The 16,679-nt window shown below is 43.0% G+C and overlaps 3 protein-coding genes across 4 annotated transcripts; 2 read left to right on the top strand and 1 right to left on the bottom strand.

Annotated features, from left to right (window-relative positions):
- Nucleotides 1–1,164: 1,164 nt before the first annotated feature.
- On the top strand, nt 1,165–1,682 carry LOC108011948 (uncharacterized). Its single transcript, XM_017077200.4, has one exon. It carries the CDS (start codon nt 1,204–1,206, stop codon nt 1,495–1,497), a length of 294 nt encoding a protein of 97 aa, XP_016932689.3. The 5' UTR covers nt 1,165–1,203; the 3' UTR covers nt 1,498–1,682.
- A 418-nt stretch (nt 1,683–2,100) lies between these two features.
- LOC108011943 (uncharacterized) lies at nt 2,101–2,632 on the top strand. The gene has a single exon (XM_017077192.4). The coding sequence runs from the start codon at nt 2,151–2,153 to the stop codon at nt 2,472–2,474; it is 324 nt and encodes a 107-aa protein (XP_016932681.3). The 5' UTR covers nt 2,101–2,150; the 3' UTR covers nt 2,475–2,632.
- A 6,624-nt stretch (nt 2,633–9,256) lies between these two features.
- Nucleotides 9,257–14,989, bottom strand: LOC108011981 (uncharacterized). Of its 2 annotated transcripts, none has more exons than XM_017077250.4 (4): nt 14,824–14,989; nt 12,139–14,763; nt 11,011–11,459; nt 9,257–10,956 (listed from the first exon to the last, which is right to left on the bottom strand). In XM_017077250.4, exons 1-4 carry the CDS (start codon nt 14,860–14,862, stop codon nt 10,119–10,121), a joined length of 3,951 nt encoding a protein of 1,316 aa, XP_016932739.3. In that variant the 5' UTR covers nt 14,863–14,989; the 3' UTR covers nt 9,257–10,118. The 2 variants fall into 2 exon arrangements, with proteins under 2 accessions (XP_016932739.3, XP_016932738.3); XM_017077249.4 differs by having other exon boundaries at nt 9,260–10,959; nt 14,824–14,940.
- Nucleotides 14,990–16,679: the final 1,690 nt, after the last annotated feature.

Raw genomic sequence — 16,679 nt, 5'->3', positions numbered from 1 at the left:
GCTAGCAATTCATAATAAAGATATAACTAGTTTAGTAATCTAATAAGCACAGGCAACCCTATGTAAATTGCAATATTTGAAATTAAACATCGATTTTATATTCAATTTCAAATATTAATAATAATAAAACAACAAATAGAACAAAACGGAAAGTGCTGAAAGTCAGTGAATTCGATTTGCGAAAAGCTAACGCTGACTTACATGGCGCAGTCTCAGACTCCAGTGACGATGATGCAAATGTGCGACACATTTGCAGACAAGACCGCGTTCAATTCAGTGGATGGGTGGTGCTCCTGGGGAGGATAATGAGCTGCAGCCCCGTGCATCGAGTCTGGTGGCCCACCTAATGGCCTTGTTCGCGTGGTGGTTGGGAGGTTGGATGCTGCAGCTTCAGCAGCGATTCAGCACCGTTTTGCTGATGCGGCACACTCCAAAGCCATAAAAGGGCATTAGCCTCGTGAGTAGATTGCATGTTTTTACCAGGGGTTTTCGTGAATGGGTGGCTGTACGGGTGGAAAATGGGCTTGGGGTTGCGAGTAGCTGTGAGCGCGGGCTTTGGAAAATTGAATAAAGTGCCGCAGGAGCCCGAGAGGGATTGAAGCAACGAGGCGGAGTGAAGTGCTCGGTGTTCGTAGCCAAGTCATTTAAGGGTTGCCGGCAGCATCCAGCATCGGCCTACTAGGGAGTTGCAGCTACAGTGGCTCTGCGAAATCTAGAATTCTTATAGCTAGGACTAAATCTTATATCATTGCTATAGAGGCTCTTCAAAAGTTGTAAGCAGTAACAAAGTTTTTTCTGCGCTTAAAACGAATTTTTCAACCTAATCTTAATGCCCTTCGAACCTTATTTACACCTGCCAATCAAGTAATTGATGATTGCACAGACCAACAATTTGCTTTACAGATATATCAATTACTGGAAATTAATCGTAGACTTATTTGCATGACTGTTGAGCCGCAAGTGTCTACATGTCGTATGCGCTATGTTTGATTTGGCTTGGCCTGCGATGACTCAGACCCAGTGCGGATTATTGCACCGCCCAACGCATAAATATGAATGAGGAAATCCAAGCAATTTGCAACTTGGGCTTAGCCCGGACTGGATTTTCCAGAATTCAACTGAACTATTACTGACCGATACGGTTCGTATAAAAGGAAAGAAATTACAACTAGAAGTGCAGTTGCCCGCAGATAATTGAACACAATGAAGAGGCACATTATTCCGCTTCTGCTCCTACTTGGCATCCTCTGTGCAGCTCTAGTCGCTGGCCATCCGCACGACCTTATTGGATCTACCGACGATCCTAACTATGATGTCTTGGAGGAGTCTGGCAGCGGATACAACAGTGCCGAAGAGTTCATGAACGCCATGGACGAGCTAATCAGACGTTGGCAGGAGTCCGACGCAGCTCAGGAGAACTCAACCGACTACTCAAGTCTTGACTACGATGAGACAACCTTGGATTCAACAGATTTTGTTACCGAACCGGTGACTTAGTACAATAAGTTTTGTTTAATAACTTATTGATTGCCTAAAATAATAATTTATTTGTCCCTATTTCTTGTACATTGATGAATACTAAAACATTGTGATAGCTAGTAAGTATATACAATGTAAATATCTTTTAAGAAAAGGCCTTCAAATACAATAGTACAATATTAAAACAATACTTTTTAACACAATTTCCACATATCTGACTTTGTTTAAAATTAAATGAGCAATCATTAAGCCAAATATATATTCAGTTTCCGTAAGAACTTAAAAGAAATAAAAATGTAATATTTAAATTATAATTTGTACTCAGAAGAATGTTTCTCAAAGCCTGCATTGCTTCAGAAGTACTTCACAGAATAATTCCGTATCCGGTCCAAATGTATACGGAAAATATCCAAAAATTGTTTTCTCTGTAGTTGTACTTGCAGTCAGAACCTCGCTCAAGATATCAATTTATTTTGTGGTAAACAAGCACAGTACGTTGTTAACGAAAGCTGGAATTTCCCACACTCACCTCAATCAATACGTGTATAACCTCTGTCTATAAAATACCAAGCACATTTAGAACTGCAGATAACCCAGGGCAAGGCTATAAAAACGAAGCTCGGAAGCCGACTGACATTCAGTCAACTGCAGCCAGCGCTAATCGAAACAAAATGCAAACCATTCTCCGCCTTTGGTTGCTGCTTGGATTAATCTATACTGCGATCGGTGCATCGGGTATATTTCAGAGTATAAACATAGGTGGCGCCGGAGGAGGACTAACCAGATCTTCAGGTAGCAACGATGACTGGAGCGATAGCGTCCACAACGCTGATGTCGATAGGGCCCTGAAGCTACTGGAAACAATGGATAACAGCGGCAATGATAGAAACAACTGGGGAAACGATGCCGCTAGTACTTCTGGACTTGATGCCGATAGATCTAGGGATGAGTCCAGAGAGGACGCTCGCGTTTTCCAATTAATTAACTTAGGTTAACTTACTGGATCCTGAAATATTACTATTTCAAAATGCTAACTTTTCTTAGAAAACTAACGAAGGGTAGAAAATGTATGGGATGCATAGTAATTAAATAATTAATCACTAACTGTCGGTATACTTATGTATACATTTCTGTAATATACGTATGAGTATAATTGGATGATGGTTTTATTTAAAAAGCATGTAAAAGGGACATTAGTGATTTCATCTGTTAGAAATACCTGAATTGCTAAGCCAAAAACCTTGACCCATTTCCCATTCAGTTAAACTTTTGCCATAATTTAGAACATACAACTTTTACTTTCTATTAAACACAGCGCTCCACTCTAAATGTTTTTAATCGAACGGCTTATGCTAATTAGATGAATAATAATCAGAAAAAACGAAACCAATTTTGAGCTAGAATACTATGATGATGAAAACATAAATTAGCATATTCATGCGATTTTATGGTCGAACCAACGTTCTGTGTTAATTGCCGAAGTTCAGTCTTCGGTCATAGCGTTAACCAGTTATACATAACTCCACACAGCTAATGGAAGGCTATATTGGGAAATTAAACCGATTTCCGCATCATGAATTCGTATCAGTGCTAATCAGCAAATGTTACACAAGACTTAAGAAACTGTATAAACCAAAAACATATTCGTTTGGAGTCTGTTTGGAATTTGTGTCTTACATCAGATTAAAAAACAGGAATAAAGGAAAATGTATTTCTAAGTTTACAATGAATCCAAATTTAACTGCCCATATGAAATCGTAATCTCGGTCTCGACAAATCAATCAAAAACAAACATCGAATGAAACAGTCAATTATTTCAATTGCAATGCAATTACTATGCAAATTCCCTTGCCACACACGAATGTATGTACGACAGAATTCGTATAATTAAACAATTTCACGTTTAAATTTTGACTTAAATTTAAATGATTGCTTTTGCTAATTATTTGCCCAGTCACCACAACAAAAGCGAATTGGAGGTGTAAATAATGTAAGCCACACAATTGTGCTGTGTTTTTGCCACAGGACGAACAGCAGCTCACTGTTTTTAAATTTCAATTAAATTTAAATGTTTTCGCTCATTAAATTCCCCCCTTTTCCGTCGGCGAGTTTTTGCTAGCACTTTAAATGCATACCATTATGATTTTAATTGAGGATTAAATCCCTTGAGGTAAACAAACAGACAAACAGCCGAAGGATGTAAATTTCCAGGGGGGAATAATCATAAAAAACCCGCACGAGTCGCGGTAAGTGGAAAGTGTTACTAAAGACATTAAAAACGGAGGAAGGAAATATGAACGTAAAATAATTTAAAGTGTATGTATGTCAGCTGGCGGCTATGAAGTGTCAGTGTCAACACAATTGCCCTTTGAATTGGATTTAAGGCCCGATTACGCATACGCAACGTGGCCAGAGTTACATTTTCTCTATTTCCTCAGGGAGACCCAAGAACGGAATGAGATAAGCCAGCCATAAAAAGGGCGGAATTGAAAGAAATGAACACTAAACACTCGAAATATGAACTGAAGATACAGACGGCGGCAACCTTAAAGTAACCCCGAAAGCCAAAGACACTCGGAGTTAAAGCTGCTCGGAATCGGATTCGGATTGGGTCCCACTACCAATTCAGCAGCATCAGCAGAGCTTTTTACGCAGCCAACTGATTAAATTTATTTATTATGTCACTCTCTGTCTGTGACTCACTGGATAGATGAAGTCCCTCCTCGAAGGGCTCACTCATCGGTCTGTTCTAGCTCTTAAGACCCATAATGGCAGAGCAATCGTTGGCTTAAGTCCCCCTTTCTTATCGATGGGGGCAAATTGAATTTGGACTGCTGCTTATCAGCCATTTGTTTACTTCCTTATCGGGTATCCCAAATCTCTGCAAATGATATAAGATACGGCGGCTCTTGAGCCAAATACTTCACAGATAACAAAAGTGGAACCAAGGAGGAGTATCGAAAACGAGGTACGTGTTTCGAGAGCACTTTCCCTCTGGGGAAAACTGCAGTCGACTTGTAAAATAAAAAGATTCAGGTCTCGTCGGCTTACGTGGTTAGTTTGGGTTATTTGGATTGGTCTTTCGGGGTTTCCCTTTCATTATCAATATATTAGCAATTTTTATATTTACTGGTCTTAGGCGTTCGATTCTTGGCAATGGCATTAACCCCCTGCCTGGGGATTCTGCCATCGATTGCTGGCCACAATTAATTACCACATTCGAGCAAAACAAATTCTGCATTTACCTGTTTTTCCTCTTTTGCATTCGCCCAGACAATTAACAGGCAGCTTGCTGGTTGCTGGTTGTTGTTTGTATTGCTCCTCTGCGCTTAACAAATGCAAAAATAATTATAATTAATGCAGAGTTTTTGGCCTTGAACTTGCATAACCTGCTGTAGCGCTCTTTCCCCCTCCCTTCGACGTAATTACTTTGTCGCTTGTGGTTCTGTTTTTTGGCCAGGCCAACAAAATCGTCATCGGCATTGTCATGACCAGCTCGTGGGTGAGTCCCACCAAACAAATTTCGTATTCATATTTGTTTAGCCGTAGCCAAAAAAAATGAACGCCGCTTAGCATTTAAATATTTTCAGCTTCGGTGGGCAGCGCAATGCAACTGCAAAAAAGCGCTAACGAGGGGGGGAGGTCGATTGTAGATAGGAAAATTCAAATTCAAATAGTTAGCTCCATCTCTCTGCCCCCCGCCACCTCATCTGCCCGGTTGTCTGGCCAAGTTCAAGGTAAACACTTGCCTCGAAACTTGGCGATTTTCTGTGGAAACATCCAACGAGCCATATACGATCTCCCGCTTATTACTCACCTTTGACAAGGCCCAAAACAATCGCGAGTATTAGCCTGACTCAGAATTCGGGGCGGGAAAGGGGCGGCGGACCAGTCAAGTGCAGCCAGCTCAGCTCATCGGAGAACGCCCACGGGGAAAGGCGGGAGCGCATTCACTCAGCCAGCTAATTAATAACTCAGCCGAGCCAGGGCACTAAATCATACTATCTAAAGGGTATTTTGAGTATTTCGTAGATAGGTTATGGAGATAATGGGCTAAGACCCATTCGTATCCCTAAAAAGCCAACTCGTTTTACCTAATAATTGAATTTATAGATGTGATAGATAGTGAAAGTGTCTGGTGTTTTTGGATGCTGTCATTTTATATCTGTTATATCTGTTTCTATACAGTTGAGTGTGGCACTTTTTGACTATATAATGATTTTATAAAGCAACAAGTTAATCTGTTTCAGAGGAGTAATCATTGGATGACCCCTAATCTTCAAAAAAATGATGACTGAAACTAGTTAATATTCTTATAGCTTCGAAAACTAGCAGCTAAATCTAAGTATATGGGGAATAAACACTCTATTAATAGGCTCTGCGCCTAATTGGAAACAAATAGCAAAGATCTAAGTCGTAACCGCAGAATTCCTTCTGTTCTATGCACCACTGACCCACTTTCCTCATGAATACGGCGCCTTCTTTTTTTCCTGGGGGGCAAAGAGTCAGCACCTCTGCCCCCTCATATTCCTCCATTATCATCCCATATTTGCCCCGCCAGTTCAGTTCTTATGCAACATTGGAAGATGCAATTCTTTTAGTTTGCTCTCGGTTCCTCGGTTCTGCGCTCTTTTCTGGCTGCAATTTTATTGCTAAATTAAGTAATTGGTCCAAGAAGCCGCCTCCACACCATCCCCTCCCCGCGACTGCCCTGCATTCGCTTTGGATTCTGCAATCTAAATGTTCTGCTGGGTTTGCCTTTGTGCGGGCATATGTATCTGTATCTGAGTATCTGTATCTATTAGACCGCCGGCGGCCTCGTATCTGCATCTGGGCATCGGAATCGCGGGGCGGCACACAATGAGAAGCGCGCTCTGTGCTCTTCTTTGGTATTCCACTTCTGCTTTCATTGCGAATGTGTTTTGCAGATGCAATTGGAGGAGCTGGGGCAACAGGGCGCATACTGAATGCGGCAGAACCGAGGCAGAAACCAAAATAATGCAAATATACGAAAAGAAAATGAAGTCAAAGGGGCCAGGCCAAAGCAAGCACTCAACATGCGAGTGTGGGTTGCGCAATCTTGCAGATACTACTGAGCAAATGGTCTCGCTTCCGCTGCTTGCACTCTGAAGATTCTTTTGGGGCATCGTTCTTATTACACACACAAATATGTACATTTATTCCCATCGAAAGCCGAAACCAAATTCAAAGAAAACTGAAGCTGAACCGAAACTTTTTATGGCATCCAAATGGCCAGACGTAAAATGGCATTACGAATTAATAAATAACACAATCCGGGCACGAGGGGGCGAGGCCATAAAATGAAGCACGCAAAGCAGATGAACTGAAATTCCAAGGTCGCTGGCAAAAGAACTTTTTGTTAGCATGTTTATGAAGATTTCTGAGTTTACTTTTTGCTGGTGCTGCTCATTTGTCGGTTCTCCTCGGTTTGTTTAAAGAAGAATTAGTCGGCCGATCGACGGAAGCCGTCGCTTGGGAACTGGAATTTCGGGACTCGAGCTGAGTTCAGCTGAGTTGAGAGAGTTGGGTAAATGGAGTCGCAGGTAATGCGACAAATGAAAGGAAAAAGCACCGACGAAAAAGTTTAATTTCAGTGCTAATTAAAGACGCCGAATCGAAGCCAGCTCAGAGTGCTGTATACACAGATGTCTGTGCACATTTAGCCAACTGAATTTATGTGCACGGCTTTCTTTGAATTGCGCAGCAGCCAAGATCTCCGGATTCGTTCTGGAATCGGGTTCGTCACCGGCACTTGGGCTGCTGAGCCCTGGCCTTGACCCCAATGATATCAGCAAGCCATAGCTCCCGCACCCTGCGCGAGTTCTATAAAAAGCACAATCGAAACATCAGTTAAGACTAATTGAGTTTGGCTAAAATTGGTCAAAATGCGCAGCAAGACAAGAGCATCTACCAATTCAATCCAATCCAATCCAATCCGAGATTCGCCTCAACGAATCCATCAACGACAAGCAGCTCGCGACTGCTCGATGACTGCTGCAAAAAGTCACCTTTTGGCACCTATGTATATCTACCTGCCGGATGACATCACCGCCGGCGACGACAATTACTCGGAATACAAATAAAGAATTGCGACCCCAACTTGGTCGCAGGCTATCCTCGAAAACTGGCAAACTGCAGCGTGGAGCATGACAAGGCACCAAATGGCCGCAGAACGAGCTCGCCATCCGAATCGCAGCTGAGAACAAACAAACAAACAAATTCGTTGAGTCGAATTCGTTGTCCAAGAGGCGGTTTTTAGAGCCAAGTCGATCGATGCTGCAGGGGAGCCATAAATGGCTAAGGCTTTGCGCCGATTATTCATACGCCATGTGGCCCGCGAATCAACTTGATTTCATCTGCCTGCATATAAAAGATCGAACGCAAGATTGTAGTTAACTTACACCATAGTTTTTAACTTTTAGCTAGAAACAAATATTGTCATTTTTATTTTGTACCATATAAAACATCATCAATTTATTTGTTTATTCAAATATATTTGAAAGACTCTGTGGGATCACAGTAATATGTAGAATTCAAACTCCAATTTAGTGGCAATCGCCTAATAGGATTGCTTCACGCTTTGACAATTCCAGAGATCGATTAATCCATTTATCACTCTTGAATAAACCCATTAAAGCGTCTGTGAATTGAGTTTTTACCACATCATTAGCCCGAGGGGACTTCGTGGTTCGTCATAGAAACTATGATTAATGACCGAACTTGTCTGCTCTACGTTCACTTAATTGGTTAATTAATTTGTGTAAATTTTTGTAAATATAAAGTCGTTTAAGTGACGTACTCCGCCGCCCTTCAACTCTTTTTCCCCCAGAAAAGAGAGGTTTGTGCCCCATATATAGTGGTTATAACAACCCGTAATTAGGCTTTCGCAGTTTTGTTTGCCTTTTGTTTGACTCTGTTTTCTGTTTACTGCTTGTTAACTTTGTTTTGTTTGAGATCATTTTGGGGGTCCACCCCTTGGGCCCCCGCCCCTCCAGCCCCTCCCGCCGAGTGGTGGCACTCAAGTGGCAATTAGTGTTGACATTCATTAGCTGTGATTAAAATGAGATCAGATTGTGGCCGGCGATGACGAGCAGCACGTGAGAGGAGGGCTAACCGACGGACCACGCCCCCCGCAGATCGACTGCGAAAGGCGTGTGATTCACACGCACAGTTTTGCAAAGTGAACTCCATCGGGTCTTCATCACTGTAAAAAAAAAAAGATAATTCTTTGACCCATAAAAATTTAAATGAAAATTAAATATAATAGATTAAAATACCTTACAATTTTAGAAATGTATTGAAGTGAAGTAAATAACTTCCCGATTAGGCTCACCTTTTTTAAGAACTATTGCTGCTAGCATTTTGGCTTAGCTTGAAAAACTCTCCAAAAAACAATGCAAATTGTTTCTGGTACAATATTTAATGTGTATAAAGAATTTTAAAAGTTCTGCTGCTGTTAACTTTTCACGCTGTGAAGTGAAACGAAGTGGAGTCTGCCAATTAGAATGCCTGCAATTTGGCTAATGACAGCAATGCGATGCCAGAGATTCGGTTGAAAATAAGTCGCAGTTCCCTGGAATGATTGTTTTGCTGTAGAGCACAGATATAGATAGAGGCATTTGCAGATGCAGATACAGCTGCACTAGTCTGATCATCGCCCCTTTTCGGACTATCCGCGGGCTGCCTTGGAATCCGCATCTGCAAATCACATTCGCATAGAAATACCACAGACTCGAAATGAAGAGAAGAGCACAGAGCACGCTTCTCATTGCGCGATGCCCAGATGCAGATACTCAGATACAGATACATTTACCCGCACAGAGGCAAACTCAGCAGAACATTAAGATTGCAGAATCCAAAGCGAATGCAGGGCAGTCGAGGGAAGGGGATGATGCGGAGGCGGCTTCTTGGACCAATTACTTAATTTAGCTATAAAATTGCAGCCAGCAAAGAGCGCAGAACCGACAAGTCGAGAGCGCACTGGAAGAATTGCATCTGCAAATGTTGCATAAGAACTGAACTGGCGGGGCAAATATGAGATGATAATGGAGGAATATGAGGGGGCAACATGGGTTGTATCTTTGCCCCCAGAGAAGAAGGCGCGGCATTCATGAGTTAAGTGGGTTAGTAGTGCATCGAATGAAATGAGTATTGTGGGTTCCTAGAACTCTTACGTACTTGACACTAGTTTCCAAACAAATACCAAACCTATCAATTTGCGCTTCTTTCCTTAACTTCTGTATGGTCCAATAAAACCAATTAACTGAATCACCTAACCACTTACTCTTTCCGAATGCTGCTTTATTAATTAGCAAAGTGGCTGGCGAGTGAGTGAGCTCCCCTCAAACCCCGTGGGCGATCTCGGATCATCTGAGTCGACTGCCCACTTTTTCCATCTGAGTCAGGCTAATATTCTCGAAGAGAATTTCACGAGTCCCCAGCTTATTTCTTGTCAAAGGTGAGCATGGTTTCGGCGTGAGTAATGCGAATTCGTTTTTTCGACGACCCTGAACCCGAACCAAGTTAAAGTGGCTTGGTTAATGCATCTAAAATATTACGAGTGTGTATTTGGCTTGCCATGAAACGAAATACATGAGGGTTTAGCTTAAGATTGCCTTCTAGAACAGAGTTTTCTCGCACTTGCACGGGTTTTGGCCCACACAATCGCCTCCTGTTGACAGGACAAGTCTTCTCATGGCGTTCAGGGAGCTTTTGATGGCCTTACCATACTTATCCGGGCTTATTTCTGGACAAGTCTTCCAAGCGGATATGGCGAAGATTATCTTCTCTTCCTGGGGATTGTAGCAGACCCCGTATCCGTCGGATATAAGGGGTCCGTATGCCATGAAGCCCGCATGGGATGTGGCCACCTGGGAGGTGAAGAGTTGAAACGTTACCGATCTTACAAAACCCGTTGACAGGAAGAATTCCGGCAGTGGTAGTTCGTTCTCCAGGGCCATCTGCTGTAGACCAAAGAGGTGGCGATCGATGCCCTGTCCACTGATAGCTTCCTTTATAAGTTTCTCGTGGGCATCCACCGCCTTTTGCAGGGCTGCCAGTTTCTCGTGGCTGGAAGCAGTTTTAGACTCCATGGCCAGGACAAAGGCCTTTGACTCGTTGGAGGTGGATCGTATGGTTTCGGTGCGACCCTCGCAGAAAATCCTCAAGTGCGCCGACTCGTACTGGGCGGGTATTTTCTTGTGCATGGAGTAGTAGGCCAGACTCAGGGCCATCTGGATGTAGCTGTCTGGATTCAGGCCCTGAGCCTTGATGAAGCACTTTCCGTGGCACTCGAATTGGAACACGTTCATCTGCAGCTGAGTGGCTATCTTTTGGATATTGCGCATAGCCTGACACATCCACAAATTAATGCACTCGTTCACAGGCTGAAATTTCAGCAGGGTGAACGAGATGTCCTTGTCAGACCCACAGCTATCGCAACCGTAGTTCTCCTCGCTCCTTAAAAGAGATATGATTTGATTTGATTGGAAGTAATATTTATTTACTTACACTTTCTGCTGCACAAAGTCCATCAGCATGGCCAGTGGCTGGCAGTCGGCGGGAGAGTGTTCGTAGCAGAACCCAGCCAATCCATTCGGGTTCACTATCAGCTGTATTGTCTTGTCCATCCAACGGTTGGAGCTGTTTTGCAGCAGTCCACCGCCGTGGAGGAGCTGGTGGGCCTGCACAATCCTCTCCTTTCCCTTGGGAATCGGCACACACTTGTCCAGGCAGACCAAGAACAGGGATTGCTCGATAGTCTCCACAGAGTCTGCGTTTCCGTGCGGACAACAAAGTGCCGAATAGGCCTCTGCCCAGTTGCTTCTATTGTCGTGGGTCAGCAGGCCGAAGGGTTCGCCCTTGTCTATGGGACAGTAGTGAATCTTCTCCAGTGCATCTTTCAGGCTGTGAACATGCAATAGTTGTCCACTTTCGGAGTAAAGGGGCAACTTGTAATACTAGAAAGGAGACGAGGAAATTAGTTTAAATTATCCAAAGAGTAGTTGAGGTCTCATGAATGTTCATTAACAAAGTACCACATAAACAAGAGAAAACGTTATAGTCGATGATACCAGATATATCAGATACCCGTTATTCAGCTAAAGGGTGTGCGACAGCGATGGAGATATGCGTGCAGTAAATCGGCTGTTACCAGATTGCACATTGCTGTGTATTGGGGTGCAATATCGGAAAAAGCCTACTTTCTTCATGCTTATCTCAATCTCATTCGCTCTCGATTGAAATTGCTTATTATTAAATATTATTTGGTTATAACTTTCAATAAGTGGTCCGACTTGAACAAGTTTTGGGTATTGATAATAAGAACAAAGTCAAATTTAAAATTTTCAGAATATATAAAATTTTATCGATTTTGGGGTAAGAGAGGGCGTAGCAATCTGCTGCAGAGGAGGCCAAAGATTCTGCATGGTAGATCCAAACATTTCAGCTCTAATAGTTTCCGAGATCTCAGCGTTCATACGGACGGACGGATATGGCTAGATCGATTCGGCTCTGATCCTGATCAAAAATATATATATTTTATGGGGTCGGAAAGGCTTCCTATTACCTGTTACGTACTTTCCGTCGAATCTAATATACCCTGTTACTCTACGAGTAACTAGTATACAATTAACTCACATTGTTATTGTAGACCACCACAACATAATCGGAATCACTGTACTGCTCGATGGTGTCGCAAAATCGGCCAGGTTTGCGAACCGTACCGAAGATCTTGCAGAACTGGCTGTTGTCCAGATGATTTTTGCCCATCTTGACCACTGGAATTTGGTCCTGGTCCACCAGCTGTTTGAATTCGCAAATGGCGTAAATCGCTTTGGCAGTGAAGTTGAGAAAATCGTTGGGTTCTGCGAACTCTTGGATGGGGAAGGAGAGACCCGGACTGGAGAAGACGGTCAGTGGGGCCTGATAGGTTAAGTAGGCGGAACGAGTCCACCTCGGAGTCAGCCAGTTGCTGCAACGTTCGGCCTCTTCCTCCAGCAGCTCCTGGAGATCCGCGCCCTCGTTCTCCCCGAACTTCTTGGTTATCTTCTGCTCCTCCTTGAGTTCCTCTTCAGTGAGAAGGGGTTCAATACTGCTGATATAGCTGGCGAGGCTTTGTTTCAGTGGAAGGGCCGGAAACCTTTTTAGTTCGGGTTTCACATTCGGATCACTGGACTCGCTGCTTTTTGGATTTTTTCCCAATTCCGAACATTTCTTTGGACCCTGTTCAGTCATCGTTTTATCACAGCCTGGTCGAACGCTTTTTACTTCGCCACATTTCTTCCTTGCTGATTGGGGTTGTGGAGGATCCTTAGCCGGTGCAGAACCCAAAGGTTCTTTAATTTCTTTAGCAGGCGGTGGGGAAGAAGTCTTTGCAGCTGGGGTGCTTAGATCGTTGGAAGAACTTCTTTCTTTATCCACTGAAACACCGGAAGACTCTTTAATATTTTTAGCTGGCGGAGGAGGAGGAACATCCTGGGAAGATGCCTTTGGCGGTGGTGAAGTAGAAGATTCGCCAGATTTTAAGGAGTCTTCTGGCTTTTCTTTTTTTTGAGGAAGTGAGCTAATGTCAGCTGAAGCCGTTTTATCAAGAGAAGTTTTACTAGGGCAGCTGCCGGCGCCAGAAGTTTTCGTTTTTGAAGCACAGGAATTTGTTTCGGACTGGCATGGTTTGACTTTCGTTTGACCGCAGGTATTTTCTTTAGGTTTTGAACACTTCTTGCCGGAGGCTCCCCTTGGACCATCTCGGCAGGGATTTCTCCCCATTGGAAAAGCTGACAAGAGTGGCATGGAAAAACTGGAAGATGGCAGAGGCGGTAGCTTTTCTTCTGTAGATTTGGATTCTGGCTTATGAGCTGGTTTTTGAGAGGCATTAGCCTTAACCGAAGGACCTTCTCGATTAACCTGCGATTTCTTTGGCTTGACGGCACCTTGTCTCGATGATTTCTTTTTTGTTGGTTTTGCCTGAGGTGCAACACTGGCCGGTGGTTCTTTCTTAGACTTGGGAGAACCGCTTGAAACAGTGGTTGCCTCTTTATCTAATGATGCTCTTGGGCAAGTTTCTTCTTTCTTTTCTTGCTTACAATCATTATTACTAGAAGCTTTTAGTTTTTCACTTTTCATAGAGCTGTCCTCCTTGGTTTTTTTCTTTGGTTCAGGTTTTAATGCTGCACTTTTGGATTTGTTTCCATCTTTTTCACCGTCTGTACAGGGGTTTCTTCCCGAAGGAAAAGCTGAATCCATCGGCAAGGAAAATCCAACACTAGGAGGTGGTGGTAACTTCTCTGGTTGAGGGTTATTTGGATGTGGGTTCTCTTTGGGCATCACTAGGGATGATGGTCTTACATCCGATTTCTGAGGATTTATTTTAACTTGAGCATTGGTTTTAGTCGCAGATTTCCCTTGTGGTGCGGTATTTGCAGGGGCTTTTGCTTCAACTGGGGTTTTGGGTCCTTGTTGAGGTGAGGAACAAGATTTGGGTTTGGGCTTGGGTGCGGGGCACTTCGATTTCTCGTCTCTTTTTCCGTCTACACAGGGATTTCTTCCTATTGGAAAAGCCAATTTTTGCGGCATGGCAAACCTTTCGGCGAGAGTAGGAAGACCTTGAGATTCTTGAGGTTTTTGTGGAGGTAGTGCGTTTGGATCTAGTTTTGAGGACATAGCTTTGGCAACCAGTGGTTTTGAAGGGGATTTCGAAAGTTCTTTTATAACGCTGATTGGTTGTTTGGCATTATTTCCTTCTTGGGTTGGTATCGCCGTACCCAGAACTGACCCTGAAGACTGTAGATTGCCATCCCGATTGCAATCCTTACAGTTTGCAATCTTCATATTTGAAAAGCCTCGGGTCTTTACAGAACCTTTTACAGAGGAATTCTTACAGTTAAATACTTCCAGAGTTTCCAATTTTTTTTGAGGTGGCTCTGATTGGCATTTATATTGTGCTTGGGAGTTTTGGTTCACAATAAGGTTTATACAATCCAAATTTTTGTCAAATTTCTGGCTGCTGGCGACAGTAGATTTCTGATCCTTGTGTAGAACACCTTTCGACTTTCCACTATCACCAGAGTTATTAGCTGATGAAGAAGCATTAGCACGACAAAAAATTTCCAAAACAGCAGTTTCCGATTTTTTTGCTATAACTGGTCTCAGGCGGGCCGAAATCGTTTGTTGGTGGTCTTCAATGGCTTTCTTTGCCATATCGTAGAGATCCTTTGGAGGCAGATATGACTTCCCCTTGCTGTACCATCGAACCCGGTACTTGCACTGAAATTAATCGAAATTAGTTAGCCATTTCTATGGCGTCAAGTTGTCCGTGGAACCTACGACATTCAAGAAGCCTTCGGTGCCTAGAAGGACCCTCATGATGCTGTCCAAACAAGACCTAATTTTAATGGGATAGGGCCGAAAGAGACTGTGTTTTAGAGGTCTGTCTATTATGGGGTATACATAGCTTAGAATTTAGACATATATCTGAAAGTTAAGCCTGGTAAACTGTTAGTAAACGTTAAATTGTACGGGAATAAATACGTTTTTAAGGGAATACCAAAACACTTAAACTTACTTTGAATGTGACACTCAGAGTTAATAGCTTTACACTGTGCTTCTTCTTTGCATCCACAGCGAAACTTTTCTTGAACTTACAAGAGGCTCTGGAATAGTTTATCCATTGGAATTACTTTCTGTGTACTTCCGAAAATCAATTTCAAGTTTCCCCTTAAATGTTTTCCATCACCCTCGAAATTGGAGCGCACCAAACAAACTCTGGCGTCGCTTCATTAACCCATAGAACTTGGAGCTGTGGCCCAAGCACCGACGCACCAACTCCTTACCGAGTTCCGCGAATTGGGAGCGGTGGTCGCCGAGAATCGAGGGGAAGGTCCGCCTGCAAATATTAACAAAATCAACACCTCGGAGGCCGCGGCTTGATTGCTTTGCCAAGTGAAGTAGCCATATTATGATTATTGCGAACTCGCTTCTCGACTCTCCGCCAGTGACGCAAACGAAGCTGAGCCCACAGAGCGAAAAAATAAAATGCAATAATTGCATATTGACCCATTTTCTTAACAATGCATTGCGAAGGGCGCTCGCGGGGCGGGGCAAGTGGGCTTGGGAGTGTTTGCAGGTTACGCATGCGTGAACGTTGCCTTCATTTAATTAGGCGGCGACACCTGCGCGGAGACGGATCCGAAGTCCCAGTTCCCGTCCCCGTCGCATTCGCAGTTGCAGTCGCAGTCTCAATTGCAGACGTCGCCATCAATCAGCAAATCAGCGAACGAGGCAAACAAGGCGGCAAGTGAGGCGTGAAAACGGCGAACAAAACTGGGCAAAAAAGAAAAACACAGCCGGGAAGAGGTGTTTTTTCAAGAAATACCTTTAAATACCCTTGCTTATTTTTCAGTCTTTTATTAGAGAATATTACATGGACCAGTTGGATCCTGAACAAAGGATCCGAACCCTTTTTTTTGAAATGGTTTATTAATTTAATAAACATTTCTTAAAAGCAAAATTATTAACCTTTATTTACTTTAAAAAACGTTTTAACTAACACACTCAGATGCATTTAATGAATTTTTTTTTGGAAATTATTAATAATTTTAATCCTAATTTTTCACTTTGGAAATTATTTTTGAAGTATTTTACCTTGTTGAAAACCTTGCAAGTTACAGACAAACTGAAGTAATAACCTGCATGGTGGTAGCAATTTTTAGTTTTAAACATCATCAAAATGATTATTAGTTGCTTTCTTAAGGTTGTTGAACCTATCTTACTAACTTACTATTTCAATTTTTGTTTTTTGGGTTGGGAATAAAATATTTTGGAGTTTGTACTGGACATCGATATTATACCAATTGCCTTATGTACTGGGAGAATTATAAATGCGGATAGGGTATCGAAAGGGGGAGATGCTGAAATAAAATGAAAACGAAAACGCGGCAAAGAGTGCTGCACAAATGAAAACGAGAATGGAGATGGAGCTGTGGATGTGGATGTGGATGTGGATGGGGTCGGCGATGAGGAGAGGGTCTCAGCGGGCGGAATCGGGGCCGCGGGGCGTGGTGTTTAAGCTCATTTGACAATGAAGTGCTTTGAGCCTGACGACTGCGTTTGGGCGCGTTTTTATTATTTGCCTGCCCCACTTTGCGCACAGCGGCGATAATTGACGCCACGGTGGCTGCAAC

Source organism: Drosophila suzukii, chromosome 2L (assembly GCF_043229965.1).
Source record: "Drosophila suzukii chromosome 2L, CBGP_Dsuzu_IsoJpt1.0, whole genome shotgun sequence".
Classification (NCBI taxonomy): Eukaryota; Metazoa; Arthropoda; class Insecta; order Diptera; family Drosophilidae; genus Drosophila; species Drosophila suzukii.
Note: the sequence above shows the minus strand (reverse complement) of the source record. Positions and strands in the feature narration are given on the sequence as shown.

Coding starts and splice junctions, on each gene's coding strand:
- LOC108011948 (XM_017077200.4), top strand. CDS start 1,204: ATGAAGAGGCACATTATTCCGCTTCTGCTCCTACTTGGCATCCTCTGT.
- LOC108011943 (XM_017077192.4), top strand. CDS start 2,151: ATGCAAACCATTCTCCGCCTTTGGTTGCTGCTTGGATTAATCTATACT.
- LOC108011981 (XM_017077249.4), bottom strand. CDS start 14,862: ATGAGGGTCCTTCTAGGCACCGAAGGCTTCTTGAATGTC. Junction 14,764..14,823: donor CCGAAGGCTTCTTGAATGTC/GTAGGTTCCACG, acceptor GATTAATTTCAG/TGCAAGTACCGGGTTCGATG. Junction 11,460..12,138: donor TGGTGGTCTACAATAACAAT/GTGAGTTAATTG, acceptor TCTCCTTTCTAG/TATTACAAGTTGCCCCTTTA.